Here is a 19,300-nt window from a genome sequence, read left to right as displayed (position 1 = left end):
GATGTTTTTGTAGAAATAATTCTGAAACTGCTAATTATTTAATATAAAGGAGAAGAGAAAATATTTGAGAGACTAGTGTCTGTGATCATCATAATGCCCTACAAGCAATTCAAGGCCATTCAGACATGCAACCAACTTATCTCTTTCTCCATGGCCAAATTGTAAGTACTCTTGGGAACCACTTATATTTCTAATAATATTTCTTCTCAATCAGTCTGTTGGGAAAGATAAGGATTTCTTTCCTATGAAAAGTCTAGTTTGAGGAGAATCTATTCCAAAATATTCACTGCAACCCAAGGGTTCTCAAGGCATGTCAGGGTCCAGGCTGCTGAAGCCCTCTGCCCCACTCGCACCCTTAAATCTCTACTCCTCTTTGTCCCCAGAGAAGAGCTTGCCAGTACTAAAGGTGACAGTGAACATGAGGCAGTACAGTGAAATTTCAAGATTTGCAAAGGGATTTCCATAAGTCAGGCACCCCATCTCTGCAACCCAAGCCCTATTCCAGCATGGAAGTTGCTTTTGAGTAACAAAAAGGAAGATCTATACCATTACTTGCAACCTCTTATGTTCTCAGGTCAGTGGTTATCAGGCCAGGAATCCTCATACGTGCAGCTAGCAGTTATTTAGCCCTCAGAAAATTGCTCCCTGATGGGCTTAAGCTCATAGTGTATTTTGACTAATGGGTCAGAACAGTACTTTATATATATGAGGTTTCATATTATCCAATTTGCTTGACAATTTTGGTGCATCTATTTCTCAAATTCCTCATTCGTTTTCTTTATATCTTTACAATGAAGCTAAAAAAGCATTTGCCAGCCTTCATCAGATTCCTTTATGTTACAGTTATTTCAGGCACTTTAGTTTAACAGGGATCCAGTTCCTTCATTTCAGCATATCCTACAGACAAGAAGAAAATGTTTTCTTGCCAAATTTAATGCAATAAAGAAGTTAAATGGAAGAAAAAACCAGCTAAACCCACTTATACAACACTGAGCTCTGTGAAGAGCTACTTCCGTAAGTCCAGCAAAGAACAACTTTCAGAATGCTGTAGACCATGAGGCATACGGGAGGTGCTGACGTGGCAATGTAGATGACATAGTGCACCAGCACGTGGGACCATCCATTGCTCAAAATGGTATTGTCTCTTCTGGCACCGTGACCAAGCGAAACAGGGAGAACATCCCACTTAAAACACGCTTATGGCAAAGATGGAGAAGAGAAAAAATTATTTAATCCTTGCTATTTCATGGACCATGAGGGGCTGGGTGTGAGCAAATATCTTAATTTCTTGTCCTGAATTTTACAAATCTTGTTATACTTCTATTCCCCTTTCTTCATCTTAAGAGAAAAAAAAAAGACCAATGGCTAATAAGTGTCTTATTTCCAGTGAAAGGGCGGTGTAGAAAGACAGTCATCTCACCTCCCTTCTCCCTTGCAGAAACACCTGCCCTTTAATAAAAAAGATGCAAGAGAAGGAGGAAGGAGGGAGAAAGCCAAGAAAACAAGCAACACAACACATCTCTAAAGTAGTAGAGAAAATGAGGATCTTTACTATCAAGTCGTTCAAGCAACTATACAGGACAGGTCAGGTTAGTCTCTCAGTAAAGGATTCTGGGTAAGATGAGACAGAAAACCACAAATACGGGAAAATATTTTAATTTAGAAGTCTATTTTCATCTATGAACACAGCTATGAATAGAAATTATGCAATTCCCACACAACATACAGATGACATAGGTAATAAGGAACAATGTAAAAAGAGTAAATATCACAAACTATAAAATACAAACTGCCAAACTCTATTAACTATACGCATTTAAGAAAGGAGTTTTGATTCCCCTGGGTCCACTGTCAGCATTGAGCAGTTTCTCATCTCTACATAATTTTATTTCATTTATTTAAAGATATAAAGAATATCTTTCCTCCATTATAATTGCTACTGGTCATGTCACTGTTATGATCTGTAGAAGAGATAATGAATTCTCAACCTTGTCTCTCAGTCCGCTTTGTCTCAACAACATAGTGAAAGCAGTGACTTCTTCACAGGAAAAAGAGAACTTTTCTTATTGTGGTCTAAAGGCCATTTGTCAATTTTCAGACGCTTCCAGCTCCTGTGGCTTGCTGTAATTCCATCAGGTACTAAAGATTCAGAATCAGATGCATAGCATTCAACTCCATTATCTGCGGCATTTAGACCAGAGGGCAAAAACTCACGATGAGAGCAGAAGTAGTTTTGTCTGCTTCCACGTGGCCATTGTTGCCAGGGTAACTATATCCTCCGAAATCCTTGTGTGCTCCACATCTGTCTGGCTTCCCACTGCCTCACCGAGAGACAACATCACAGCATGGCAGAAGCACGGGGAAAAGGATGAGACTGGCACATCGTGCTTTCATATACGAGGTGCTCACATGTAAAGGCTTCTTAGAATGCCATGGCCAGAAGCACATGAAGTAATCACATAAAGTAAATTTAATTTTCAGTACTTTTATGCCTTAGGACAGGAAAGAGAGCTCATAGATCTCTGCAGGCTGTACCTGCAGGGTCAACACAACTGACAGATCTTTAATAAAAGCAACCTATCTTTATCCTTTCCAATCACCATGCAATCACATAGCAATTTGAAGTAAGGTCTCGGAAAGAACTCCAGCAGCAAATAACACTGAAATTTAGGGGAGTTCACATCAAACCTTACCTTTGTAACAACTTTTTTCCTTTATGTTAAAGTGAACCAAAGCCCCAGCTCCGAGCACTACATTCTGGTACAATTCAGGTCCAGACCTGGATCTCATGTTGTAGCTCGGATTTATTTCCAAAAGTGGTATCTGCCTGGACTAACTACACACAAAATTACTGATCCACATACTATCTTGGCTTTCCATGATTGTAAACCTTAAAGAAAGTGTTTGAAATGCTGAAAAACCTAACCCAGAGGTGTTCAACACACATCTTCTAGGCTGGAAGTGGCCTACTTGTCTTATTTATGTGGCCTTCAAGAAATCTGCTTATTCTGCAGTGTCTAAGTGCTCTCACTTTTAAAGTAAATTTCAAGTGCAGTTGGTTCCAAAGAAATCTTTGCAAACATGCCACAACAGTGCTTTCTGAATATGAAGACAGTTGCAGTGAATGACTCAGAGGTCCACATCCTCAGTTTCTTCTTAACTTCAGAGTACCATCAGTCCAGAAATCCAGTGATGACTTTTCAGCATCAGTATAAATAATTTAATTATATTCATATGAGATGACATATTGGGAATGAAGTGGGTGGGAAGAATGGAGTTGTGAAGAAATTAAAAAGGAAGGTCAAGAACACCAAGGCAAGGTCAGGAAGGGGAAGGGAGAAATAGAGAAGGAAAAGTAAGAGACAAGGGATGGAAGCAACAGAACTTTCTCCATGAATGATTCAGGACATGTCAGTGAAGAAGCAAAAAAAACCACTCTCCTCCATAAAAGCCAGCTTTGGCTCTTGGTCTTCAGGCAAATCTTCCACTGACTTCAACAGATGCCCTGCACGGTATCAAAAGGAGCATACAATTCTGATCGCCCTGAAGGAACTCAGCCCTCACTGCTGAATGAATGTGATGCCTTTAATTTAAGAATAAACAAACATCTCTGCCTCAGCTTATTTAAGCTTTGGTCCCATGATTTGTGATTTCTTTGACACTGTACATTTAATACGCTTTTGAAGTTGTACATTATTAAATGCAAAAGGTTTTCCTTAATATTTAAAAAATACAAAGCTCAGGAATTGCAAACTGTTGGTTTTGGTCCTTTTTCGCTTATTTAAAGTCTGTGGTTTTGCTGAGAATCCTAACACTTATGTCCCTACATTGCACATTCAATGTAAGTGAATTATAGCTATATACAAATACATTTTGTACTGGTTTGAATGACCAGTACATTTGCCAATACAGAATAGTGCTCCTTCAACAAGATAATCTCACTGGTATCAGTAAGACCAAATAAAAAATAAAGTACTACACAGCATAAGCAAGAAAGGCAAGAATCTGATTTTAACTAGCTTCAGTGTTAGGAAAATTGATAGTCAAACACTGCAAAGTCAAGTAGAAGTCCCTATGATATTATATTCATATATTCAACAAAGTGAGGACTAAAACACAGTATTTCAAACATTAAATTTGGGACTACTGACAAATCCTCAGTAGCATTAAATACAGCAAATACTAAAATCATGTGGTAATAAATTGATGTGTTTTCCCCTCTAAGGCTTTTAATCCTCTCCAGGACCATCAACAAGGTTAACCCTTTGAATGTATCACCACCATGGTTTTAGGCTAGTTAGTATCTGCAGTTAGGCATAATAATAATTAATAATAATAATAATAGGAATTTGATTATCCTTATACTCAGGGAAAAATGAAATATAACTCTCTAAAATTTCTAGGAATTGTGTCATTGATTTGAATGAGAACAGAATTAGCCCGTTGGATTCAAACTGAGGCACCTGTAAAGAACGTGAGATGAGGAAAACACACACAATGACATCAGTTTGATGGGGTCAACCCACACTGTGGCAGAAGCAGAATGTGTGGCCAGAACCACAGTCATCTGGTAACTCATTTTTTAACTTTCTCTTTTAAACAATAGTGGGAAAAAAAGTAAGAAATAAGAATGGCAAAAGGTTTGCAAGGTAAGACCGGTATAAAGAAAGTACTGACAGCTGGGTATGTGCTGTTTAGAAAAAAAGACTGAATAGAAACTCAAGTGTCTGTATCTAAATGTCAATGCCATTGGCCTGCCTATATAAAAGAAGTGGAATAATTATCAAAAATGAAAGTGGCAACAGGGACAATATGCAAATTACTGGGGAACCACACCACTGTTGAAGTGATGGGACAAGCTACCGCGACAAGTTGTTAAATCCCCTTCATAGCGACATTCATGGAAACCATACATCAACTTGCGGGACATGATGAACAATAACTGAATCAACCCTGACACGAGACAGGACTACCGACTAGAAGAGCGGCTAGAGGACTGTTTTTTCTCACATATTTCTTTGAAAACCCACCAAGATTGATTTTGTTTGGTGTAACATAAGGATTCCCTGCTTACTTTTTTCTCCTAACAGTATTACTATTTGATGTTGACAAATTACATGGTTTCATAGCTACATGGGTGGAAACTGAACAGTGAATTACTTTTTTTCATGTCAGCATGCTTCGCGCTGTTTTTAAAAAGCCTGAAAAAAAAAGGTGAAGCAGCGTTTTACAGCCGTGCATTATTGTAACCCCACATACCCGGGACCACTGTCAGCTAAACCCTCCGCACCCCCCGTGGACAGGGCCGGCCACGGTGCTCCCCAGAGGATTTTGGGAGCGGAGGTTTTGTCCCTGCTGGCACCGCCAGGGCTCTCCACGCCACGCAGAGCTTTCGTGCCGGGCAACAAGTCCTCTTGCTACACCATTTTCACGAGGGGAAAAAAAAACCCCACCAAAAAAAGTACTCCTCGTTGTCAGGGTTTCCTACGCTGTAACGCATTCCACCGCGTTCCCCCCCCCGGGCCCCATCCCACCTCCCTTACTCGTACAAGCTCGACTTTTTACTTCATGAGACGACCCGGCGTGACAGACGAACGGCAGCTCTGTGCGGGTGTTTCGCAGCTCGGCCTCCCAGGAGAAGTCCCTCGCTCCGGCCTACTCCCGCTGCTCCCTGCCCCCAGCGGCGGCCAGAGCCTTTCCCGTCGCCTCCCGCAGGGCTCCTTACCTTCACACCCCCGCCCCTCAGCGCTGCCTCCCGCCCTCCCAGCTCCCTCAGCCCACGGCTGCCCGCCTCCCCCGCGGACGCCCGCCCCAGGCAGCCCTCAGTCAGCTCCCCGCCGCCTCCTTGGGCCCTCCCGCCAAAACTACAACTCCCGGCAGGCCCCGCGCACGCCGTGAAGCGAGCTGCCACAAAGCGCGGGCGCCGCCATCCTCCTCCTCGTTCTTCCTCCTCCTCCTTCCTCCTCCTCGGCCGTCATGTACCACAGCAGCACGCAGCGGCGGCACTGGACTTTCCGCGGCGAGGAGGAGCTGGCGCGGTGCCGGGCCGAGGCCAACCGCAAGTTCCGCGGAAAAGCGGTGACGAGCGGGAAGGTGCGGGAGCCTGAGGGGAGTTGGGGGGGTGGCGGGGAGAGGTACCGCGGCCTCCTCCCGGCCGGCGCTCCCTGCGCCTCTGAGGGGAGGAGGAGGAGGAGGAGAAGCGGGGGGGGGGGAAAGGCGTTCGTGCCGGAGCGCAGCCCCTCAGTCAGGCTCAGCTTCGCTCCCCTTCCAGGTCCAGCAGACCGACCCTGTCCTTCTGGAGCCCCAGGAGGAGCTGGCGATATGCAAGTACTACGAGAAGAGGCTGCTGGAGTTCTGCGCCGTCTTCAAGCCTGCCATGCCGAGATCCGTGGTGGTAAGCAGCGGTGCCTGCTCGGTGCGGCTTTGGTCCGCTGAGGGTCTGCGGTGTGGTGGGTGACGGAGCTCCAGGCCTTACCCCCCCCCGCCATGACTCTTGTTGCTTCGCTTGCTGCTTGCTTGTCTTGTTCTTGGGAGCGTAGATGGCTTTCAAGTTTTTTTTTGTCTTCCAGTGCCGCAGTTTGTGTTTCAGACCTCTTTTTATCTCTTTCTGTTCTCTGGGCTGTGCAGCTGTTTCAAAAACAGAGGGTTATTTCTCAGTTTCGTCCGTTTCTTGTGGCTGTTAACGCTTGCCTGGATGACTGCTGTTTTCGTTCCTCTCCTTTAAGCAAAGAGGAGAAGCAAACCTAACAATACGCGGACTGGAGGATACAATGAAATGATCCCGCTGTAGCTAAAGGAGGCAGCCCCAAAGTTGGGCTGTTGTCCAGTTGTTTCTCAAGCATTGGTGCTTGTCTGACCACAAAGTAAGCTGGCTCAAGCATCAGTACTGGCTGTAAACTAACCTACAAAGGAAAAAAAAAAAACCAAAACAAAACCCAACCTTATCTCTGAACTGACTTATCTTGAAAGCAGAAGAGTGCATTTCAGAAGAGAGAGAGTGGGGACTTACAGCTGAAGCAGGGAATGAAATTGTGCTTCTTTTGTTACCTAGCCATTAAGATGTATAACCTATATTGCCCCCTGTCAGTCCTCCTGTTTTCTGGCAGGTGTGGTGAATAACAAAGATGAAGAGTGTCTTGTCTGAAGATGCGTTTGACACATAGCAGTAGGCTGTGATTACATGCTCTGTGGAGCCAGACCTTATATTTCAGAAGTCGCCCCTGTAGAGTATGTGTGCTGGATCAGACTCACCAAGTAATGGTTTTGGAAAACATCTGCTTTCATGCCTATGGCGTTCAGATCAGCTTGGAAATTTGGCATTGACTGCAGTGCTTCTAGACACACAGAGAAGCATAAATGTTAAACATGTTGGGAAATTTACTGATCTGAAAAGGCACGTGTCTTGGCTGGGATTACTCACAACTTTCAGGATAATTTTTTCAGTCTTTGGTTTTTAAGTTTCATTTAAATACCAGATTTTTCTCATGAAGATATGTTAGGCTTTTTGAGCATTGTCTTCCTAAATATGTCTAAAAATGGAGGAAGAGGTAATCAAGCTGCCATTTTGCAAGGCTCTTGCAGGCATAAATGTATTAGACTTCGAAATATTTAATGACATTAATTGCATTGTGTGCATCTTAGTGCCTTAGTGTGTCCTGTATGTCTATAGTATATATTCAAACTTGCCTGTTCTGTTTCGTAATTTTTTTTTTTTTTTTCTTAATCCATTTTGGCTTCTATACTTACTTTTCCCTCCTTTTTTAATTTAGGGAACAGCTAGCATGTATTTCAAGCGCTTTTACCTCAATAACTCGGTGATGGAGTATCATCCTCGGATAATCATGTGAGTTATCAACACATCCTGAGTTATTCTGTCAAGCAGAACATTGTGGGTATACTCTTTATATCTGTAAAGACCTGAAAAAATGAGAAAGGAAATCTGAGAGCTTAAATATGAGTAAAGACAAAGTATGGTCACTTTTAGTTTCCATTTGGAAAAGTTTGCTGTGTTCAGAACATGGTGTTTTGATGATAAAAATTTTCTGAACAGAACTCTTGATAAAAAGATGGATGCTGCATATGTGAATTCTTTGCCTTTTTTTTCCCTCCTCAAGGCTAACATGTGCGTTTTTGGCCTGTAAAGTAGATGAATTTAATGTGTCCAGCGCACAGTTTGTTGGTAACCTTCGAGAAAGCCCTCTTGGACAGGAGAAAGCCCTTGAACAAATACTGGAATATGAACTACTGCTTATTCAGCAACTGAACTTCCATCTTATTGTCCACAATCCATACAGGCCTTTTGAGGGATTTCTAATTGATTTGAAGGTAGTATTTTTTTATATGCTACATACTCTATATACTAACATAATATAAATCTGTTGTGGGTTGTATTAGAAAACTTTATTTCCTTTTGTGCCTGTGATCTGAAAAGATCTCATTTCTAAAGTGGCTGGCAAATATCTGAAAGGAAGTCAGTTTAGTTGTGGTCTTTAAGCACTTTAGATTATTTTTGGAATAAGAAGATGACCTGCTACTTTCTAGCTTTACCAAATATTGTTGAACTGTGTGTTCTGAGCTCATGAACCAGAAGATGAGGAACAGCTACTTACTTTCCTAAATACTTATTTTTTTAGACTCACTATCCAATGCTGGAGAATCCTGAAGTTTTGCGGAAAGCAGCCGATGACTTCCTCAATCGAGTGGCTCTGACAGATGCATACCTGCTCTTTCCTCCCTCTCAGATAGCTCTCACTGCCATATTATCTAGTGGTTCAAGAGCAGGAATTAATATGGAAAGGTAGTCTCTTTTTTTTGCTATAGGTATGATTTAAACAGTTTATTTGCTTCATGTATAAATTTGTTCTGGTTTAGACATTCTTAACTAGTAGAAGTGTGTATTTACTGATTGTTAGCATTGTGGTATATTCTTTAAGTACGTTTCAAAACTGAGACGGTACTGGTTTGGGGTTTTTTTCCATTTTCAAAAAGTAGGTGATAAATGCCATTAGTTGGTGTCTGCTTTTTATATTCCTTTGGAAGAAGGAAAAAAAATTCAAACTGATGACTATGCCCTAATTAGAACAGCAAAGGATTTTCAGACTTACCTTGAAGATTAGAGTGAATAAGGTGGAAATACAGTAGAAACTAAGAGTATGAAACACTTAAAGAATCACTTAAAAAAAAAGTAAGATTTTTAAGGTATCTAAGGTTTCAGAGTCAAATGAAATTACACTGAACTGACAGCTGCTAGGCCTGCGCAGCTAAGTGGTGTATTCGGCTGGTGCAACTGTTGACTTTCTGTGGAAATGGACTAATGATAAAGTGCTGTTTGAAATCAGTCCCTTCTTTCCTTTGTGTGGTCTAGCCACTGGTGTTTGCAAAGGCATTATCAAACACTTTGATATCGTTGCTGAAATGTATGGTTTGTTTGGTTTGGTCCTTTTTAAGGACAAAACATACTCTTCCTCAAAAAGCAAGTGAGGTAGTTGCTGTAAGTAGCTCTATCTGGAGTGTTTTAATCATGTGATGCTCTGTGTGAGCATTTTGTATCTAGAGTGTAAAGCTTGCAAGCACAAGGGCTGATGCTAAATTCAAACGGTTCTTTTTAAAGAAGCTTTCCTTCTGCCTGCTCTAAATGAATCTCAAATCTCTCTTGTTCTAAAAGAGCGAGATGGTGTGGGAGCATCCTCTACAGGGTTCACTGTCCTTTCAGAATAGTGTAAAAACGTTCAGGTGCTGACTATAACTTGAAACTTGTTGATCTCATTCCTGAATTTATATTCTGCACTACTTGTGCCAAATTTCAGAAAAGCATGCTTACAAAAAGAACTACAATAATTTGCAGATAGTGTGTGCATCAAGGTACGTGAACTTTTATCTTTGCGTATTCATGAAGAACTCAAGTCTTCATCACCTGTCTGCACTATACAGTTGCTGTAACCTTGTCATTTGTTGTTTTATGTGAGTTTGAGCTGGTGGACATGAGAGAAGCTAATGCTGCAGCTCGGGTCTTGTGGACCTGTGAGTAGGTGTGCCTGCAGAAGAGGGATGGAACATGGAAGATTTGAAAACCTGTTGCTTCCATGATGTCCATGTATAGGTCAGTCTTGAAAAAGAGCTTCAGGAAAAAAGAGGTGCCACAGTGCTCTGGCTATTAGTGGCTCCAACAGTTCTGGTAACAGCACAAGGTTAAATAATACTCTTAAGTTTGAGTTCTGCAAGAGCAGTGATGCTAACGAACGGAGCCGCTCTCAGCTTATAGCAATTACTGTCTTCATGGTGGCTGATGCCTCAGTCTGGGAGCTGCAGGTGATACAGCTGTGTATGTCTATGAAGTAAGTTTGAAGTTAACACAGACTGAACAGATTGATATACTTTGGACTCTTTGGATTTTTGTAATTTATCCATAAGTGCCCTTCCCAGGAAGGGATAAAGCTATTTGGTTGTTGTGGATCTTGGTGAGGATTGTTGCTCCTGTGTGTTGGGGTTTTAACCAGGTGATGTGTGTATGTATTAATGTTCTTACTAAAAGGAGGTTTGAATCTCTGAGGGAAGAGGAAGGGACCTGCCAGACTTTTACAAGACAGCATTTAGGATTTGCTTTCAGCTGCCAAAAGCAGCAGTCCCATCTTACAAGCTTTGCTGTCTGTTGGTCTGTCTGAAGACTACTCTTCTGTAGTATTCGCTTTTCCTGCAGTCATATTGTGCAATAGTGTGATGTTAGCATGACACTTCATAGAATCTTAAACGTAAGTTGACTTAACTCAGTGAGGTTTACTTATTTACAAATGTTTAATTCTGCAGTGTTGGAACTTTGGTTCTTTACATGGCCAGGGAATACTTTTGTCACATTCTTAGGGAAGAAGAACGTTGCAAGTGACAGATAAGCTTTTTATCATGTTATAGCACTTATGTAACCGAAGTGTTCTTATTAAGTCTAATCATAAAGCTCTAGCAGATGTAGATAATAAATAGTATACGTTTTATTAACTAATGGTAGCTGCCACAAATAATTATGACACTTTAAGAACTTATTCTTCCTTGTATCTTTGCAGTTATTTGTCAGAAAGTCTTATGCTGAAAGAAAACCGAATATCCTTAGCCAAGCTACTAGATGGCATGAAATGTAAGTAAACACTGGAAAAATATGATAAACAGTATCTCTAAAAGAAGAAAAACACCTTTTTCCAAACAACAAAAGCTTTAAGCAGAAAGGTGTGCTTCCAGTGGTTTTCTTCACCTCAGGGCATACGTAAGGTAAGTAAAACATGGGCAGTAGAGTGAAGTACCTTGCATGTGGATGCAAGGGGAGAAAACATCGAGACCTTCCTATGATACAAACAAATGAGATTAAAAGGCAAAGGGCCTGATGCTTCTCAGAACATAAGTCAATTAAGTGATAGCAACTGACTTAAAAGTGAGAAATCTATTTTGGGAACTAGATAATGTTTTTTGTAACTCAGGATGAAATTACGGTTTTCAGTCACTGTGTCTTAAATTACAGCTTCAGGCAAAAGCCTGCACATAACTACTTCTACCACCAGAGGGTACCTTTTCTAAGCTAAATGATTAATGTTCAGTGATGTGCCAGGATTTATTCTTTACTTCTGTTTTGCAGCTTTAAAGGTGTTTCAAAAGATGTTTAGGTTTGCTGGTGTAAGAAGTGTATATGTATATGCACACACATATACCTATTAAAAATACCAAGAATGCTAGCATGGTTTAGCTAAGATAATGGAGAATGTAGTACACTGATATTACCTTTTCTTATCCCAGCCTTTTCATTTCATTAAAAAATCAGTAAGTAATCAGTTATTTAATGCTTTAAGGTAATGCACACATTTAAAATGGGAGAGTGGTAGCATAAAAAATGCAGTCCTTTGAGCTGACTTGAGTAGTGAATGCATAATACAAGTCACCGGGGTCTACAAATTCAATTTAAATTGAATTTATAAAACTTAAGCTGCTCTTCCCTTTCTCTTCCTGCTAACAAATCCAGTCTTCAGGTTTTCATTGCTGAGATGCAAAGGGAATGCTGGGATCACTTATTCTTCACTTGCGTTATTCTGGACAGTAGCTTTAGCCCAAAGGCAGCCCTTCTGTAAACATATGATGGCTGGAAGGAAATTTTGAAGCATCTGTAAATTACTAGTTTTATAGAGAACTGGTGGTAGAGGAAAAAATCTTGTTTCTTGCAGTGTAGCTGTAAATTAAATTTGCATTCTTAACAAGACTGGGACCAATCTTTTCTTTTTTTAAGACTGAAGTACAATGCTGAATGCAAAAAAATATCTGTATATTTTGATGATTGTTAGCAGAGTAATATGAACTCTGTATTATTATAATTTACCTTGAGGAAATCCAGAATCAACGATAAAAACTTGTTTCAGTGTAGTACTTTGTGCTCAGCTTCTCCTGTATCTTGATGTTGTTTAGAATTAATCCTCAGATGTAAGAAGGTAGTTAAGTCTTACATATGCAGTCTTTGATCCTCTGAAAACTGAGTGCTATGTGGGATGAGAAGTTATGTAAGCAAGCAGTTTGAGAGGAGTTAATATTTTGAATGTCTAATGCTTGAAAAAGATTTTACTTGATAAGCTTTCTGTCTCAACTATTAGCAGTATGTTCCCTGTTGCCTTTTTGAGTCTGCTTAAAAACTAGATAGAATGCTTTCAAAACCTCACAGAGGTGTGGACTTGGAAATTCTTGATTCTCCTTTTTCTCTGTGTACCATTTTGATTTTTTTGGTGTAGGGTGGGGTTTGTTGTTTTTTTTTCCTAGTAGAAGCTGCTTGAAAATGTATACTGTGCTCCTGTTACAATGAGGGAAGAGAGGGTAAAGTGTTGGCTCAAGCTTACCTATGAGGGATAAGCCATACTACTGACTGATAAACTTGTGTAATTCACGAGTGTGGTGGGTTGACTGGCTGGAGGCCAGGTGCCAACCAAAGCTGCTCTATCACTCCCCTCCTCAGCTGGACAGGGGAGAGAAAAAATAACAAAAGGCTCGGTTGAGATAAGGATAGGGAGAGATCACTCAATGGATTACCCTGATGGGCAAAACAGACTCAACTTGGGGATATGACTTTAGTTTATTACCAATCCAGTTGTAGTAGGGTAATGAGAAATAGAACCAAATCTTAAAACACCTTCTGCCACCCCTCCCTCCTTCCTGGGCTCAACTCCACTCACCATTTTCTCCATCTTCTCCTTGCCCAGCAGCACAGGGGGACAGAAAATGTGGGTTGGGGTCAGTTCATCACATGTTGTCCCTGCTGCTCCTTCCTCCTCAGGGGCAGGACTCATCACTCTTCCCCTGCTGCCCTGTGGACCTCCCTGGGTCTTCCCCATGGGCCGCAGGGGAATCTCTGCTCCAGTGCCCAGATCACCTCCTCCCCTCCTTGGGGTCTGCAGGGTTGTTGCTTTCACATGTTCTTACCCCTCTCTCCGGCTGCAGTTTTTTGTTGTGCAACTTCCCCCCCCCCCCCCCCCCTTCTTAAATACATTCTCCCAGAGGTGCTGCTACCATCGCTGATGGGCTCAGCCTTGGCCAGCGGCGGGTCTGTCTTGGAGCTGGCTGGCATTGGCTCTGTTGGACATGGGGGAAGCTTCCAGCAGCTTCTCACAGAAGCCACCCCTGTAACTCCCCCCGCTACCAAAACCTCACCACACACACACAATACAACAAGGTAGAGTAGAAATTATTTAATGTGCTTAGTGCTGTGTTGTTTCCACTGTAGGCATGAAAAATCTCATAAAGAAATACGAACTGCCAAGGCCTGAGGAGGTTGCTGCTCTAAAACAGAAATTAGAGAAGTGTCACAGCTTGGAGCTTTCACTTAATACAAACCCGTAAGTAGATACTTACTCTTTGATGTTTTAAACTTTCACCTTTTTTATTGCTACAGAAACATAATTTTTTGGTGATCTGAGTGACTGAAAATGAAAACATCTAAATGTACACAGAAGGATGTCTGTTCACATGCTTACCATGTGAGTCTCTACTCGAAGCTGAGTACCAAGACTCAGTAGTGCTTTCAGTAATATGTAAATATGGCCTTTTGTGCCAATTTGCACTGCAAGCTGTAATACTGATTATTTTGTACCATCGAACTGGAATCCTGGGTGGCTTCTAAGATCTGGCCACTTGATGTCATATGTAATGACAATCAAGGGCTTTAAAGTCACATGATTAAAACAAGAATTGTGTAAAGGGTTTATGTTTTCTTAAGACTTATGTGGATGGCAAAGGACTTCCTGATTTTTCTTTTCTGCCGCTTTCACTTTAGTACCCACTAGGAACTTCCAGCAAGTTGCTAGTTGAGGCTTTGATATTGTTTTTTGTGACAAATAGGGAGACTCTGATTTAGAAAAAAACTAAAAATTTCACTTTTTCTCTGGATGGGTGTTAGGAAGAAGAGGAAAGGTTATGAAGATGATGAGTATGTCACAAAGAAACCTAAAACGGATGAGGTCAGTAAACCTATTGTACAAGTACTTGTCTTTCCACTCTAACTGCCAAGACAAAAGTGACACAGTTACTGAGACAGACTTCTGGGAGTGTTCTTAAATACCCCAGTCTTTTGTGGGGAGGGGGAAGAACACAGAGGCCATCCTTCCTGCTCTTTCCTGTGCTTTGAAAGTCTTTTGACAAACCATAGAACAATGTCAAGCTGAGTACTTTCAGCATGTACACTCCATGATCCCAGTGTGGGGAAATAGCTGTGAAGTTGAAATTTGGAATACTGCAATGTAAGGAGGTTTTGGAAGGCCAGGAACTGAACACTTGAGGAGAAATCCAACCTCTACAGGTGGAAACTCGCTCCTCAGGATGAAATAAATGAGTAGATGCTGAAGTATACTCAAAACAGGCTTTTTTCACGGAAGTTTTATGTGGTGTTTTTTCTGCTGGCCAGTGTTTCTGAAACTGTTTCCATTTACTTTAGCTTCTTGCACAAACCAGAAGTCAGCTGCTGAACTAAATTTCTACGTCAGCCCATTTGCTAGCAAGGCGTGCATAAATTACAGACAGGTAGCTAGTACCTCAGGTTGTAAGACCAAGTATATATAAGGTAGAGATAGACTGAGGAGGGTGACTCAACAAATGAAAATAGAACTAAGGTAATCCTTCAGACCTAATCTGAACACCTTTTAGGGCTTCATTTGTAACGTGACTGGAAGTTGGAGAGAATACATTCTGGTGGAAGAATAGCTTTGTGAAGAACCCTTTTTAACTGGACTCCTTGATACTGAAGACATTGTACATCCTGATAGTGTACGACACCTGAAGTATGGTGTTTAGAAAAACTTGCTAACAGCTAGAGTTGTCCATCAAAATCTTAACATAAAATGCAGGCTGTGTCTTTTTATAATTAAAGGAGTCTTGCTATTATAAATTATCATGATGTTATAATGTCAGACTAGACCCTAAATGATTTGAACAAGATTATGGTAAAATCATCATTGAAAGTATGCTGTAACAAAATGTGGAACCTCAAGCATATTTTATGGTAACTATTTAATGCTGTAAAAACTTTGACTAGTGTTTACTCCAAATGCCAGTCTTAAAAAGCATATTGAAACTAGCAATTCTGTAAAACTACCACTTTCATAACTTTTCACTTTCTCACAAAATGACTTGGAGAACAGTGCCAACTAAGCTCTGGAGACTTGCTTCTTGCCTGCCCCAGTTTAATTTGAAGGGGGTATTATTTTAGTTATGCTGCTATGGTTTAAGGCAGTTTTGATTTGGGGGTTTCTTATTAAATTATATTCACAGTTCTTTTTCCAAATGAATAAACTCGATGAATTCACATAGCGTACATTTCACGATACGCTCTTGCACAGTTTTAACAGCTCCTGAAACTTAGGATTTTTTAATACTGATTTATCTGAACTGCCAAGGGTTTGTACTTGTGTAGTTTCATTTCTCAGTAATTATCACACGCAAGAGCAGATCTGAGCTGCCCGGACATAAGGGAGAAAGGGTGTTTTAAGTTTTTGAAAGCTTACAGTATGTGCATATGGCTCAAACCTTGAGACTTCATTAATCCCGCAGTTAGCTGATAGTAAGGATATTTATATCTGAAAGTAATCAGGCTGTAGTATACAAGTGCACCATCAGTTCTAATGTATTTGTAAGATTTTGTTTCTTGAGTGAATAGTTTACAGCTGAAGCTAATACAATAGCAAGGCCATAACTGGTATGGAGAGCTCATCAATTTGAAATGATAGAAGAAACACACAGAGTACTGGTTGAGCACTGATGACTCAGCTGCCAAAGTGATGAAGCCATAAAAAGCACAAGATATTAATGAAAGGTTGCACTATGTGCTCTTGTGGAAATCTCTACACGGTTGTCCATAATGAAGAAGCATGAGCTAAACCTCAAACACGGGTTGAAAGGTTGAAAAGGGGCTGATAAAATTACTGTCTCCATGACTTTAAGAGTAGGCATGGATAACTAGCTTTAAGGTTAAAGCGCTTTGTCACCACCAGTTAAAATATTTTTTTTAGTCTTTTTTCTGTTCATGGAATACTTCTGTTTGTTAGGTACTAAAGCCTGGTTGTAAAGACCACAGCTTTTTTTGGTGTGGGTTTGGTGGGGGAGGGTGGTGGTGTTCTTGGTAGGTATTGTGGCATGCTTGCAGAAGCAAGAAGTAGGGCTGAGTCCCAGGAGGCTTTCAATCCTGTGTTCTGGGATTAGCCCCTATTAGCTAGAATAAATATATATAAAAAAATCTTCCCTTTGATATATTTACTTGACTAAGTTATTTCTGTTTTATTCCCTGCACAGGACACTGAGCACGCTGGGTAATATTACCTGGGAGGGGCGCGCAAGAAACATTTCAAGTAAACCCAGGAATCAAAACTTAATTGGAGTCTCACAACAGAGTAGGGCATACCTAAAGTAACTCCTGTAACTGTGCTCATGTTTAGCAGTGGGAGCAGGTCTGAGCAGAAGTCCAGATCATGGCAAGTCTAAGGAAAGGAAATACTCTTTCATGTTGTTCAGCAGTTCTTGGCCATGACCTTGGGTCAGGCACGCAATGAGAATCTGAAGGGGAACTTAACATGCATTTTGTCAAGTAACTGCTGTGTAGGCCTTGGCATGAATTCTTATTTCCAGTTTGAGCTAGCCTTGTAATTTAACCAGGTCTGACAACTGCTGCTGGTTGTCAGAAGTAGAGTGGAGTGTATAAGATAAGCATGGTCGAGCATCCTGGCAGAAATGTTCATCTCTCACATAATGTGGACAAGCACTGTGTTTAAAATCAGTTTAAACTTACTATTTAAGTCTATTACTGATGGCAGACACAGTTCAGAGATGTGAAAAGTTATCTGTGTTACTTAAATTCTCTTTGCCTGGCATACATAGCAGAAGTTACTGTGACAGCAGGTGCAGTAGTGCCATGTACCTACAGTTAGGTAGTGCCTGGCCCACCTTACTGTAAAACACACCAAATTCACCTGTTGCTCAAGGCATTGCTTTTTTCCCTTCCATTAGGAAGAGTGGACTGATGATGATCTTGCGGACTCACTGTAACCTCAAAGGAAGATGGAATTCTACCACTGTAGAAACTACTGTTTGGTGTCAGATGTGAACCTCTCTGCCCCAGGTTCCTTAATCTCTGTCATGGGGTATTTATTCTGTCAGTTTTTGGTATCTTTGTAATAAAGCACTTGACCTTGCTAAAATAATTAGTTGCAGTTCCATTAAACCCTCATCCATTCAAGGTCAAACATTAGTAAAAAATGTTTACTTTAAGACATACATTACTCAGGAAAGAGTTTTGGTTCAGGAACAGTTAGAGATGTGACTAAGTGTAGGATTACAGCATGGCAGTAGGTAATGTCAAACTGGACCTTTAGTGAACTGGATAAATGCAACCAGGAGACAGATCTGGTAACAACCCCTGTGTGCTTTAGACGTGCTCCCCTTTTCCCAAGCTTGTCATTGAAGCAGCCAGAAGAATACAGCTGTGCCCATTACACTTGGTACATTTGGTGAGCTCCTTGCAAATGTACTAAGAGGCTGCAGTGATGTATTTTACAACATGGAAAGCAATAATCGTACCTTTGTGACTTACGCTGCAGCAGTGATCTCAGATAAGGTTACTGAGGCTAACTTATCTGGGGGCAACTGAAAAGAGTATTATTTCTGAAATCTTCCTAAGTAGTGAGATGTCTTCCAAATCTGGAGCAAAGTCTACTTCCTTTTCATACAGTGTTTTAGAACATAAGCAGTTCTACAATACACCCACCTAAATGCAACTTCAGGAGTTTCCTAGTTTCATTCTCACCACTGCATTTTGCATGTATGTAATAGGTAAATAGCCAGCCAGATCTGTTCTCCAAAGTTTCTAGGTTTTACCATGTTATACTGCCTGCATCTACAAAATAACCCACCTTATCCACTCTGGTTCTGACAAATCCTTCTATACCAGCATCATCAGCTGACTGGTCAGGGAAGAAAAGCAGCTATCGCAATTTCACTTCAGAAAGCCTGACACCATTTACACCCCCTTCAAAATCAAGTGAAGGAAGTGTGACTTAGCAGAGTTTAAGTCATGTACTGAGGTTCTGAACTGGTTGGAAGCTATAAGCAGAGCACTCAGCAGAAGTTCTTCACACAAAAAAATGTTACAGACTGGGGCTGTGACTTGTGTGACCTAACAGTATATAGAGAGAACAAAGTAGGGCAGAAAAAAAGAAAGATTGATAATTACCTTTTCCTCTGAGATGCAGTTTAATACAGGCTCCTGACAGTGGTAAGTCAAGCCGTGGTTTTATCAGACGATCTAAAAAAGAATTCAGTAGAACCAAGGTCTTGCAAACAGAGGTCTGCCTTCACTAGGCTGTATTAAGAGCCCCACCTGTCTACCACATGTAGTTAGTACTTGTGACACTCAGGAGAGCTCAGCTACAGCACCGGGCACCTGCCTGCACAGAAGTTGCCCCATCTGGAGCAAGAGCCAACTGCAAACCTAGAAGACGTTCACTAATGTTACACCAAAGATAAAGTCTATACAATTTAGCGTGACAGTGAATTGACAAAGCAGTTCTAAGAGACAGGAGGGACAGTGCAGTTGTTCAGTGGTATAACAACTGTGTTTGTATTACACAATTATTTATGTGATTATCTTATTAGTCTTTTCAGTGAATCTCAGCATCCTTTTATTCCTTATTAGATCGCTGCCTAGAAAAGTTACAAATGGTGATGCCGAAAAACCTTCTGAATCAACTGCGTATTTGACTTTTAATTTTTTTTTAACAGTTTTAACATCTGCTTTCTCGCCCCG

At 41.0% G+C, this 19,300-nt stretch overlaps 1 protein-coding gene and 1 long non-coding RNA gene across 6 annotated transcripts; one reads left to right on the top strand and one right to left on the bottom strand.

The window, feature by feature from the left end:
- Positions 1-1,522: 1,522 nt before the first annotated feature.
- LOC138683714 (uncharacterized) lies at positions 1,523-5,755 on the bottom strand. 4 transcript variants are annotated; one of them, XR_011323129.1, is made up of 2 exons: positions 5,544-5,755; positions 1,523-5,417 (listed from the first exon to the last, which is right to left on the bottom strand). It is a non-coding gene; the product is annotated as an uncharacterized lncRNA (long non-coding RNA). The 4 variants fall into 4 exon arrangements; XR_011323131.1 differs by having other exon boundaries at positions 5,550-5,754; XR_011323130.1 differs by having other exon boundaries at positions 1,523-5,413; positions 5,544-5,742.
- Positions 5,756-5,862: 107 nt separating this feature from the next.
- On the top strand, positions 5,863-17,699 carry CCNH (cyclin H). Of its 2 annotated transcripts, XM_069776005.1 has the most exons (10): positions 5,863-6,093; positions 6,272-6,394; positions 7,770-7,843; positions 8,115-8,325; positions 8,634-8,797; positions 11,055-11,125; positions 13,739-13,850; positions 14,411-14,471; positions 16,795-16,811; positions 17,506-17,699. In XM_069776005.1, exons 1-10 carry the CDS (start codon positions 5,977-5,979, stop codon positions 17,600-17,602), a joined length of 1,047 nt encoding a protein of 348 aa, XP_069632106.1. In that variant the 5' UTR covers positions 5,863-5,976; the 3' UTR covers positions 17,603-17,699. The 2 variants fall into 2 exon arrangements, with proteins under 2 accessions (XP_069632106.1, XP_069632107.1); XM_069776006.1 differs by lacking the exon at positions 16,795-16,811.
- The last annotated feature ends 1,601 nt before the right edge of the window (positions 17,700-19,300 follow it).

The sequence above is a fragment of the Haliaeetus albicilla genome, chromosome Z (genome assembly GCF_947461875.1).
Source record: "Haliaeetus albicilla chromosome Z, bHalAlb1.1, whole genome shotgun sequence".
NCBI lineage: Eukaryota > Metazoa > Chordata > Aves > Accipitriformes > Accipitridae > Haliaeetus > Haliaeetus albicilla.
This window is presented reverse-complemented; position numbering and strand designations above follow the sequence as displayed.